Source organism: Mus caroli, unplaced genomic scaffold (assembly GCF_978045245.1).
Source record: "Mus caroli unplaced genomic scaffold, Mus_caroli_1 scaffold_4, whole genome shotgun sequence".
Classification (NCBI taxonomy): Eukaryota; Metazoa; Chordata; class Mammalia; order Rodentia; family Muridae; genus Mus; species Mus caroli.
Genome location: NW_028227259.1, coordinates 103407820 through 103420691, shown reverse-complemented (window position 1 = coordinate 103420691; position 12872 = coordinate 103407820). Strand labels below are relative to the sequence as shown.

At 42.9% G+C, this 12872-nt stretch overlaps 1 protein-coding gene across 4 annotated transcripts in view; it reads left to right on the top strand.

The window, feature by feature from the left end:
- The window catches only part of Rasgef1b (RasGEF domain family member 1B), a 519799-nt gene extending 507184 nt beyond the window's left edge, over positions 1-12615 (top strand). For all 4 annotated transcript variants that reach the window (XM_085836892.1, XM_085836891.1, XM_021162265.3 and 1 more), the window contains 6 exons: positions 609-688; positions 1947-2042; positions 6986-7081; positions 7578-7701; positions 8593-8665; positions 11241-12615. In XM_085836892.1, coding sequence (XP_085693018.1) covers positions 609-688; positions 1947-2042; positions 6986-7081; positions 7578-7701; positions 8593-8665; positions 11241-11265 — 494 coding nt within the window. In that variant the 3' untranslated portion in view covers positions 11266-12615. The remainder of the gene's footprint in view (positions 1-608; positions 689-1946; positions 2043-6985; positions 7082-7577; positions 7702-8592; positions 8666-11240) is intronic.
- The last annotated feature ends 257 nt before the right edge of the window (positions 12616-12872 follow it).

The window sequence follows — 12872 nt, the reverse complement described above, 5'->3', positions numbered from 1 at the left end:
CTGTTTTGTTTTCTAATGGCCAATGAGCTAGAGTTCTAATAGTTTGAAGTGATTGAAAGTAATTTTTAAAAAAAGAATTTTCAATATGAATATAATATAAAGTCAAACTTTAGCATCTTGTCAGGTCCAGTGTCTTCTATCTTTTCTCCTAACACATGAGAGACTGAAACAGGAGGAGCTAAAATTCCAGTCTTAGTTCTGGAGAAAAGCCCAGACCAGTCTAAACTACATGAGGCCCTGCCTCAGAAAACCCTCACCATATGAACTTCAGCATCTATAAGTAAAGTGTTGAAGGACTGCAGTCATGATCATGTGTTTGTGTGTTTACCCTGGCTGCTCACATGCTACAACATGGCAGGGTCGAGGTCCTCCAGTATGACCTACATTCCCCAAGAAATGTGCTTAGCCCGTTTTCAGCTGTGCTGTGCTGCTTCTGAGCTGAGGAGAAGGTAGCAAAGAAATGTTGTAAAATCGGAGGCTGTTACTACTGTTGGAGGACTCAGTTGCCGATGCTTGGTTACATATGCATTACGGGAGTATAAGCTACAATGACTTCTTACGTCTCTGTTTTCCATTCTCTTCCCCTTACGCCCCTCTTAAACGGGAAGCTGGTATGAATATGAGCCCGGTCTCGAGACTTAAGAAAACCTGGGCCAAAGTGAAGACTGCAAAGTTTGACATTCTTGAGGTATGTAAAAGGGATGACTCGGTGTTGAGTGGATAGAGCATGCCTGTGGTACCTGCACTCGGGAGGCTGAGTGTTAGGGCAGCCTGGGATGGATAGCAAGGGACCTGGATGATGGGATTCAGCCGTAGGATGCTGCTTCTCCATCCATCAGAGAGTACCATCAAAGGAAAAGGCTTTCAGACCCGGAGGTAGGAAAGGGACGCAGACTGAAGAGGGCAAGATAAAGTTGATTTAGAGCTGGTCGTTTCACAGAGGTTTTGGAGTAATTGATGGGAGAAATGCTGACTTCTGAGTCATGCAAAATAGAATTTTATATACCAAAATAGAACTGGGGTCCTGGACCATAGAGAAAGGTCTACTTCCCAGTTTGTCTTTTGTACATTGTCTTTATCTCCTTAGAATATTCATTCACCACTATTTGAGCAAAGTTGGTTAATCCAAACAGCTACTCCTATATAACTCTGAGGTTATACGTTTCTGTGTGTGTGTGTGAGTGTGAGATATGACTCTGTGTGTGTTGTGTGTGTCTCTCTCTGTCTCTGTCTCTCTCTTTCTCTCTGTCTCTGTCTCTCTCTGTATCTCTCTCTGTGTCTCTCTGTCTCTGTCTCTCTGTGTGTGTGTGTGTGTGTGTTTGAATAGTGTTCATTTTCCTGTTACCTTTTGTGTATTAATGTTGACCATCTCAAGTCATTGGACATAATAAACATTCTTTCACCCAAATTAGTTGCCTAAAGTGGAAATTACCATCAAGTATATATCCTTTTATTTGAATTCTCTAGTAAACTTCTTTTTTAAAACAAACAAACAAACAAACAAACAAACAAACAAACATGGCATGTTTTCATGGTTTATGAATGATTGTTAGAACTGCAGAAAGCAAGTTCTCTTCAGGTGTTACCTGTGACCTGGCCCACTGACCATCAAGTAGAACCAGAAACTTTTCTAATGCCAGGGTTTGGATCTCTCACACTGATTTTAATAGTTCTGATCTCAACAACTAGCTTAAACGAACGCATTTGATTTAGGTTTGACATCATCAAAGTTCACATAAGCCTCTAAAAACAAACCAAACCTCAGGAAGGAAAACACTTGTGTTGTTGTTGTTGCTGCTGGTGCTGTTGGTGTTGTCATGTGTGTGTGTGTGTGTGTGTGTGTGTGATGGATAAATCATACCTCTAACGAATTCCCTGACTTTGTATGCATTGGCATGATCTGGGAAGTTGAGAGGTGGATGGTTAATGATGTTCTCTCTCCACAGCATCAGATGGATCCATCCAGCAATTTCTACAACTACAGAACGGCTCTCCGAGGGGCAGCACAAAGGTCCCTGACTGCTCACAGTAGCAGAGAGAAGGTGAGCTGCGGGAAGCGTTGCTTGTTATAGACACGTCCGGATGTAAACTACTACCTGGCGTTGCATTTACCTGCTCAGACCTAAGAGAGGCGCACTTACCTTATCCCTCGGGAGGAGTAGGCCATGAGGAAGAGGAGCTTGGACAATGGACAAAGAGAGCTGGCGAGCTATGTATTGTACATCACATGATTTGTATGTGTTCTGTAGTGCGTGTTGGTTGGACTTCAGGCAGTGAGTTAAGTCCTATGATAAGGTGACTAATAGCATTAGAGAGTAATTTGGTTTAATGGGAGAAAGACATTTAAGCTCTGCATAAGGTGGTTCCCTTAATGTAACCTTTCTTTCAAAAGAATTAGCTTACCTCCCACAGTCAAGCCGTTTATTCTCAGAAAGTAGGTCAGTTGCTATGGCATTAGGCCTGCTGTGACTAATTGGATATGTAGGTGGCTCGAAAAATACAGGGGCAGTGTCTAAAAAAAATTAATGATCCTGTCCTCTCTCCCCCACTCCTTGTACCACAAGTTCTGGACTCTGAGACACATTTCTGTCTCAGTTTCTCTCCGAGGAAGGACAGATTGTCTGTCATGGAGTTTGAGAAGTAATTGTTCAGTTATGATAACAGTTAATGCTGTCTTTTTTCTTTTGAAGATGGATTCATTTTTACTTTATGTGCATTGGCGGTTTGCCTGCATGTATGTCTGTGTGAGGGTGTCAGATCCTTGGAACAGGAGTTATAGACCGTTGTGAGCTGCCATGTGGGTGCTGGGAATTGAACCGGGGCCCTCTGGAAGAGCAGACAGTCCTTTTCACTGCTGAGCCATTTCTCCAACCGCTAATGCTGATTTCTTAGTGGTGGCTATCAACTTTTAAATTCTGCCCCCACGTGTTAAACAGTATTTTCAACCAGCTTGAAAAAAACAGGAGTAAAATATTCCCTGACTTCTAAGTCAATTCCCCACAGAATCATCGGTACTAATGAGCTAAGACAAAAAAACTCCTTTAAAAGACCGGTGACATCCGAGAAACATTGCAAATGCATTAACTTTGACTTTTAACTGGGGAAACCTTCGGATGGATGCGTGGCAGTGTGCTTGCTTTTATATTTTGCTGAAAAGAGCCAATCTGAAGTGGGTTACGCTTCCTAGTGATGATGTGGAGGGAGGACCCCGACACCCTGAGCTGGGGGTGCAGGGAAGCTGTGAGACCACCCCACATCTCCCTATGGTGGACACCAGACTCCACATGGCCCTCAGTGAGGGAGGGAGGCGGTGTGGAGTCCTGTCTGTCAGAGGGCTTTGACAGCAGCCACCAAGAGAAGCCACTGTCACTTGTGCAACTTTGACAGCTGTCCCCAGAAAGGAAAACAATTATTTACACCTATGTCACTTAGACACTTCATCTTGCTTTATTTGTAAAAGGGCATTCTATATAAATTTATAGGCTGTGCCTGTAGCTGATGGAACAACCGTAATTACAACCATCTGAAGAAGTGTACCGTTCCTTTCTCATAATTGGCCTCAAAAGATAAGAAATAAAAGCATGTCTGGCCAGATCTCTCCTGTTATTTTAAAAATGAGATTATTTTCCTCATCTTGAGCTGAGGGAGTACTTTCTTTATTCCAAAGTAACTGCCCGTTTTACAGTCTCCTTGGCAGTACCTTTCAAATAATGGTCTTTGATTCTTTCCGAATCTCAAGTTTATGTGGTCAGAGCAGTGCATTTCCAGGTACCTATTATGGTGCAAATCAAATCTGTCTTCCGTGCAGGAGCCCTTAAGTGCTCTCTAAATAGTTCCCCTCCCTGTGGGTACTCAGAGTCTCTCGGTTCTTAACCATGCGTCTCTCATGTGATTACTTGGTTTCCAGTCCCTTCCCTATCCAATTTGTGTTTCTGCAAACTTGGTCCTCCTCATTAGCATCGGTTTCTAGACGTTGAACTGACGATGCCTTAAAGAACGAAGGCTGATTCTGAACTAGCAGCAGTTCACGCTTACAGTCCTGGGGGTTGAACCTGGGCTTTTATGCCTACCAGACAAGCTCTCTAGCATCCATCTCTAAAATATCCCAGCTGCCATTTCACCGGTTTGCACTGGTTTGTTTTTAAAGAAGAATTCACCAAGTAGCCCAGGCAGGCCTTCAGCTTTAGTAGCTAGGATTTGCAAGCCTAAATGAATTCAGAATATATATTATTCTGTCTGCATGTATGCCTGGATGTCAGAACAGGGCATCAGATCTCATTACAGATGGTTGTAAGTCACCATGTGGGTGCTGGGAATTGAACTCAGGACCTCTGGAAGAGTAGTCAGTGCTCTTAACTGCCGAGCCATTAGTCCAGCCCCAGCGTTCAGGATATTTTTAAAGGGGAAAATTTGTGTTGTAGCTCAGTTGGTGGAGTCCTTGCCTAGGATGCACAAAAAGAGTGGAGTTCAGTCCCCAGTTCTCCATAGAACCACATGAGGCAGTACATGCCCGAAATACAGCACTCAGGAGGATTAGAGATGTCTAAGGTTATCCTTGACTACATAGTGATTTTGAGGGCCAGCCAGGAGGAATACATGATTCAACATGATAGTATATATAGTATACATATATATTATTTTATATATGGTTATAGAATATATGGCTATATAATATATAGCTTATATATGGTTATATAATATATATGTATTTATGTACATATACATATTAGTTTATATATGGCTGTAGAATATATATGTATATATACACATAGTTTATATATGGCTATATTATATACATACATATATATATATATATATATATATATGTATGTATATATTGCTACTTAGTTTTCCCACTAATGATAATGGCAAGACCTAAGAGAAACAAGACACAATCCCTTTATTTACCTCACAAAACCCTTGAGTTCTTATATTCTGCACCGTTCAGTTCCTTGTGTAAAACTGATGGGCACTCTCAGGAGCGATTGAGGGGTTAAAGTCTGAGATTCTTTTCTTGTCATGAGCATGAGAAATAGAGCAGCCAAGTGCCCCACATTAGGCTGGCTGTGTTTCTGTGTTCCTGGAAGAATGACTCAGTAGTCGAGCATCTTGTAGGGACACTGAATACAAAACTCCCAGAAGGAATCCTTCTGCCTCCCACGATTTAATGGCCATGATGAGAACGCAGGCTTAAGTCTACAAGACAGTAACTGAGGCCCATAGCCCAGCCCCGGGACTGGGACAGCACAGAGCCTCTCCTTTAGAAGCCATTGCACTGTAAACTACCACGTCTTGATTTTCATTGCGCCCCCACTTCCCTGGGGCTGTCCCAGGATGTGTGTTTATTGTCTTACGAGTGCATCCACAACCTGGGTAGTAGCAGAGAACGGACCAGCCTGTGTCTGGATCAATGAGCATAGCCACGCTCCAGTGAAACTCTGTGGCCACTGTCACTTCTGTTTCACATTTTTCATGTCCCCTGAAGTATTATTCTTTCGATGCCCTGTGCCAGCCACTTAAAAATGTAAGGCATGCTTCTCCGAGGCCATACCAAGAATAACAACACATACATTTAAAGCAAAACAAAGCACAAACAAAATCCTTACATTTTGCCAGCCCCTAGCTTTTATTACCAGCCAGCTATCGAGCCAGTTCTTAAACTGATGTGTGATGGAGTCCACAGCCCAGCCCCGTGCCCCACGAGTGTTCTTTGAAAGAGGCAAGGGTCAGTGTAGATGCGAGCCAGGACCAGGAGAGGGAAGGAAGTGCATACAGTCCTTGCGAATGCTGCTTCAGGCGCTCTGCAGACAAGAGCAAGTCACGGGTGCTCGCGGAGCCGAAGACACGTTTCATTATTCTCAAGGATCAATGAAACAGAACTAATCAAAGGTGTTCTGGCTTTTTGAAAGACTTCAGGGAAAAGATCTGAATTTCTCTCTAGCAGAGAGTTGGCACTTGCCCTTTGTTCGTGAGCCAAAAAGTTTGTTTTCTCATTCGTGAGTCATGAGCTGAGAAGACTTCAAAGATCTGATCTTGGTGTTTTCAGAATTCCCCAAATAATCTGTTGGAAGAATTATTTACAGTGCAGAACTTTTTCAAATATATCACATTTGAGAAAATAAATAAATAAAAGTGGCTGTATCAGAACTTTGATCTTTGATTGACATGGGAGGGGTCCGATACAGGATACTTGTAAAGATTGCTACTCTAGGATAGTCAGGAAAGTACCGCCTCATCAAACCACAGAATCCTGGCCAAGAAGGTATCATTACAGAATCATATTGGCTTTTGAAGTCTTTAATTTTAATTCACACATTTCCATCTCCCTCTTACTTGTAGTGCATCTGTCTGGCAACAGACAGTGCAGGGTTCTTCTAAGGGGCTTTTCCAGGGCAGCATGTGAAGACTTGCTCTCTCATGCAGCCAGGTTTCTTCTACAGGAGACGGTAACAACTACTTAAAACCTTCAGCTGTCACATTATCTTGAGAAATGGCGTCAGGAGGAAAATATAAAACCAACCAACCAACCAACCAACCAACCAAACAAACAAACAAACAAGCATAGATGTCTAATGATGGGGTAATATAGAGTATAGGAAGAAGATAGGTCATGTGCCTTTAAGACTACTATAATTAAGGGGTCCCTAAATGACTAGAGTTCTTTTAGGTGCTTCTATTTCAGCACCTAAAGTAAACATTGAAGAAAATAGGAAAATCTGAACAAAAAGTATTGACCCATCCACTTGTCAACAGTGCTAGTCCCTACTGTGCTTAGGTGTTGGTGACATTTGTATCCTAGGCTAAGCCGTGGAAGGCAGTGAAGTGTGTAGCATGGAGCATACAGGAACAGTGTACCGTAATTCACCATAATTCACCGTGGCCTTTCGTGCAATACACGCTAACATTGCTCATTTATCCCTTCTATCTGTGACACGAGACGAACTGTTTATTTACCCAGACAAACCCTGAATCTTTTTCTTTCTAGATTGTGATACCATTCTTCAGTCTCTTAATCAAAGACATTTATTTCCTCAACGAGGGCTGTGTCAACCGTCTTCCAAATGGCCATGTCAACTTTGAGGTGAGTGGGACGAAGTAGGATGTGAATATCAGTAAGGATCAGGCTTGGTGGCGCACTCAGGAGGCAGAGGCAGGAGGATTACCACAAGTTTGAGGCCAGTCTGGCCTACATAGTGAATTTCAGGGCAGCAGTGTGACATAATGAGAGTCTGTCTCAAAAACTAAAAACTTAAAACAAAAGCCAGAGGGAATTGTTTCTTAGTGCCCCAGCCTAGCAGCAAGGCCATTCTGCAGCTCAGAACAAACTTGCTATTGGCCTGCTGTCTATAAGAAAATGAGAGCACCAAATAGCACAGCTGCCATTCCACCCGGCGGCACTGTTGCTTGTGAGAATGTGAGTGATCTTCCATTCCCTAGCTAGCAAACACAGTGCTTATTAAATGAAGACGAGACAATGATTCTGAAGTTCCCAAACTGGGTGCTTTTCAAATGGAGTTGTGTCCCGCAGCCCAATAATTCTTGACCATCACCCTTAAAATCCTTTAATTCTCTTTCAGAAATTTTGGGAACTGGCCAAACAAGTGAGTGAATTTATGACATGGAAACAGGTGGAGTGTCCGTTCGAGCGGGACCGGAAGGTCTTACAATACCTGCTCTCAGTGCCTGTATTCAGTGAAGATGGTGAGTCTTTAGCTTGCACCTGCCCCAGATGCCCCCAGATAAATGCCTGTCCTTGGCTGCCTCTCGTGTATGATGCCAGGCCTCTGAGCTGATCCAACCTTTTCCATCTGTTGCATGGACAGTCTTACAGTTTACCCCTAAAATGTTTTCACTTTGTAAGCAGCCAAACATAGGACATTAGACATCTTTTGCAGGACCTAATGCCTGTCCTGCCAAATGATAAGCATGCTATTGGAAAGCTGTTAAAAGCTATTTTAAAAAAGTGTGCATAGTCTTGACCTGTTAGAACACTGGGCAATGGAAGAAGAGGAAATGCCTGGTTATGTGTAGGACAATTCATAAGTAGTCTGTAGAATACTTAGTAGGGAGATTACCTACTTGTTGACGGTATCTGCAGCAATGGCTGGCAGACATTTTGAATTCATATTGCCTGTTTGGGGATAGGCAGCTGATTGTTTTCATCTCTGTAAATAAGATTAACAACAACTTTTACAACCTTGAGATGTAAAAGATCTCAAAGATCTTTTGGATTTAAACAATCTACACGGAATTTCTGTTATTGAGCCGAGGGTGCCAGGAAAGAGGCATGGCCCTTCCTTTCAGAGAGAATATAAATCTGAGTGTTCGGCAGGACAGTACAGTTTGCATTTTGAAAGCTTCTTGTCTCATATATGCTTGATTAATTAAGGGCCTTCTCAGCTCAGAGCCATGGGGTTGCCCATGGCTAATCAGAAGCAGAGAGCTGCTCTGTGTTCTTCAGGATAACTCAGTGTATCTGAAGGGTGTACTGGAGCATAGGCTCAAAGCTGAGTAGGCCTTTCCAGCACTGGGGTTAATGATATCAGGAGATGGCTTCAATCGTAACGCTTTCTCTCCTTTGGTTGATTGTAGCACTCTACTTGGCTTCATACGAGAGTGAAGGACCCGAAAATAATATAGAGAAGGACAGATGGAAGTCTTTAAGGTGAGTCTCAATGCTTCTTAAAATTGTGCTAGTCTATAGGAAACATTGGCTTTACCTCAGGAAAGCCATATGCATGCCTTACTATAGGAAGGCCCCACCTACCTGTTTGGCAGAGTCTAAAAGCCTACTTTATTTAGGGTTCTTAAGTGTTTCAACTTCTCTTTTAACCCACGAACCAGAGGTAGGGAAGAAAAATGTTAATAGGAAAAGCGTCTTGTGGACCTGTTTAGAAGTAGTTCCTAGGGGTGATTCCACTCTGTTGTCAGTTAAGTCTAAAGAGCAAACACCAAACATGAATCAGCAGTCGTGGCTCAATCCAGCAGAAACAGCAAGGCTCTGCCGATCAGTATGAGTCAGCAGAAGCAGCCAGAAGCAGCTGGAATACCGTGAGAAGTTCTTTGGCAAGTTTCTCTCTGTGAAGTGAAGACCAACAAAACATTGCAGGTGTGGCAATGCAAGAGCATCTTTTTGCTGTCTGTGGGGTTCTCCTTATACTCTTTCCAAATATCACTCACCCTCTTAAACATCAGTTTCAACAAAGCATCCTCTCACAAGACAGCTTCCAGAAAAACATCATGTGATATAACTGAGTTTCCAAAGCAACCAGGAATTTCCACTTCAGAGTCTTGCCTTCAGGTCACAGAATCCCTGTGGCTTGGGATTCTTGGTGCCTTTTATTTCTTCTTTACTGTGGCAGATAATAGCAGGATTGCAGTTCCTCCCTGATGACGTCATGGAATATGGGATTGAAATTACCCCATTGTATAGCACAACAAAACAAACAAGTTTAAAAAAAAAACAATTTTTCTTTGTTTAAAAGTTCAGACTGGGGTGTGAAGAAATGGCTCAGTGGTTAAGAGCACTGACTGCACTTCCAAAGGTCCTGAGTTCAAATCCTAGCAGCACATGGTGGCTCACAACCATCTGTAATGAGATCTGATGCCCTCTTCTGATGTGTCTGAAGACAGTTACAGTGTACTTACATATACATTAAATAAATAAATAAATCTTTTTTTTTTAAGTTCAGGCTTTATTTTTGAATAGTTCTAGTCTTAAAGCTATTTGGGTGGGATCCCAACAAAAACACTGGCTAAAATTAATATCAGTTAAAGTTGGGGTATCAGTTAACAATCAGAAATCAGGTCTCCTTTGGTTGAGAGAGAGAATCTGAACTTAAAATATAATTTGTAGGTTAAAAAAAACAACAAAATGTTGGCTATTCTATTAGTATTTTTAAACAAATTAGCAAGTGTTTGTATTTTAAGCATGTAAGATATTTTAATAGGCCAAAAAGCAGCCAGGACATATAATAATATAATACAAGATGATCAAGACTAGTTCAGACATACACCAAAGTCAATGCAGATCTGGGAAGTGTGGTGAAAGAGCCCAGACTTACAGTCTCAGCACTCAAGAAGCTGATGCAAGAGGAACTGAGTTTAAGACCAGCACAAGCTACAGGGTCAGACCGTATGTCACGAAAACAAAGGAAAAAAATGGAGTATTAACTCCTTTAATTTATATTTTAGGGTGAACTTTGCCTATCATGTTTCTTCTTTGTAATCTCCCTCTTCCCCCCGCCTCCTGTCCCCAAACAAGCAGGGCCCTTGGTAAGACTCTTAGTTCCTGAAACCTTGCCGTGGATAAGTAGACAGATTGGTTCTGCAAGATACTCAGTATCTGAATTGTTCATGGATCCCCGAGTTACAAAAACCCAAGCCCACCCATCATTTCTTTATAGTTACTCTGTTCTGGTGTAGATCAGAAGTTAGGTTGCAAATCCAAGGTTTGACAGGAAAGACTGAATACTATAGCTCTTCCTCAAGGCTCTGTGCGCTGTATTTAGTATATGTAAACCCAAAAATTTAACCAAAGACTTTAGCGGTGGGACTAGAACATCATGTGAGAAAGGCTGCATACTGGCTGAATCCAGACACGCTTTACAGCCGTATAAGCTCAGGTACAATCTTTTTCTGGCCAGAGTGTGTTTGAGAGTCGAAAGCCAGGCATGTCGGCACACCTAGAACCTTAGGTCTTGGGAAGCTGAGGCAATAGAACCACATGTTTGAGGCTAGCCTGACCTACAGAGTGCGTCTGATCTCCAGGTTCCTGCCCTGACTTCCTTTGAGGGTGGCCTGTGACGTGGAAGAGTAAGCCAAATAAACCCTTCCCTCCCCCAGTTGCCCATGGTTATTGTATTTTATCATGGCAGTTGAGGCCCTAAGACGTAAGTAAGCCTGTGTACCAGACACGTGTCACACATACATAAAAGTTCATTGTCATTAATGCTGTGCACTTTTTGATTTAATAGAATACCACTCAAGGTAGAGATTACCTTAGGCAGTGCTTTGGCTGTCTCCATTAATAACTATTAACTAACTTAATTAACTATTAAGTCCAGCAGTCTTACCTGAAGGACCACTCAGACGTCAGTCCTTGATCCCTAACCCATCATTTCAACTCTGTGAAAACGACACATTTAAAAACGTGGCAGAGATGAGCATTAAGAGATGAACATTAAGCAAGGCATTCTGAGCCAATACAACTGCCTTACAGTGTTTCCTTTATTCCACAGGTCCAGCCTTTTGGGCAGAGTTTAACATCTGGAAAATGCTGCTGCTGCTGCTGTTGCTGCTGCTGCTGCCACTGCTGCATCAGAGGACCCTGGAGGGGCTGGCCTTTGTTTTCTGGCATCCAGTACTAGGGACTGCCTCCCAGACCCTGCAAGCAAGCCCAGCTGTAGATCAGACGGGAAATTCATTTCCCACAGCTGACAGATTGACTTGGATCTCTTTTGAGACTGAAATCGTCACTGAAGACACTTGAGGGAGAAGCCTCTGAAAGCCCCGGCTCTGCACATGATTCATCTTCTGGAATTTCCATGTGAATCACAGCTCTGCACCTGGATGGACTTTTGTTTGTTATGGTTTTTTTTTTGGCCTGAACATTTGCTGCTAATGGAACTTACACAGCCGAGTGTGGCTCTATGGAAGCCCGTGTTTCTTTGTTAATTTAAATGAAAAAGGGAGAGGGAGGGAGGGGAAACCCCTCCCACCCGCCAAGTTTGGATCCTGGACCTCAGCTTGAACAGTATTCCAGTGAGGGCAAAGATTGGGTGGGGTTCTACTGCAGACACCCCCTTACCCAGTGCGGTATTGTAAACACCCCTCCCCCATCCCCCTCTTCCTCCAAGGCTTTGAGTTGGCTGCTGGCTAGCAAACTCCTTCTTACCCATTAAGTTATTTAATATAATAATGAAGCGCAACACTGTGGTAGGAAAATAGCCACTAGGGGGGAAAAAGGCAGAGATTGTCACTGTCGGACTGCCCATCCTGCAGGATGGGTCACTGTAGGATTGCCCATCCTGCAGGAAGGGACCATGTTTTCTTTACCCTTCTGAGCTGTCTACAGCTGACCACTGTGTCCTATAGATGTATTTTTCAGTAGGTTTTGTTTTTGTTGTTGTTAACTTAGTTTTCCATGATGCTGCCCCATCCCCGTAAATGTAAATGCTATGACTTTAAGGGTCTTGGGGGTAAGGATCCATGACCTAAACACAGTCGTTTTTTTTTTCCCCTAACTTATTTTTCATTATTCTCTGGAGTCAGTTGGTGGCTAAACATATAAACAAGGAGTCCATTAAGAAAACGTACCTCCTCGTCCCACAGCAGTGACCAAATGCAAACCAGGTTGCTGATAATTCTGATCAACTTTAACATCTAAATTAGGTCTGTAGTTGTTCTGCAGGCAGCCATTACGATACTCTAGGAGAGACTTTAGAGTAGTGGTCCCCCGCTAATGAAAACGCACAATGCCAAGTTCCAGCCATGTTGGTTAACCCTTCTGACGCCATCCTGAGAATCAGCATGTCTTAACCATGCGTCATCTCAACAGGCTTGACCTGTCTCCAAGTTGTCCCTTCACAATGTCAATACATTTTAAGCTCTGCAGCCAGGAGTTGTGGCGTCTTCTTTTGCTTTCTGGATGGAATTGTGGGTGGAGGGATGGGCTCATAGCCATAGCCATTCAACTGGCTCAAAATTCGTCCACTCCTGAGGGAAAGACCTTAGGAATATAGGCACAGATGCGCGTTTGTTTTCTACGAAGAAATCCTAGGCAACATTCAGCCACTAATGTTTTTCAGACACGGTCTAAGGTGTGTAGGCACAGATGCGAACATCGTCCTTTTCACCCTTAGTTATTGTCT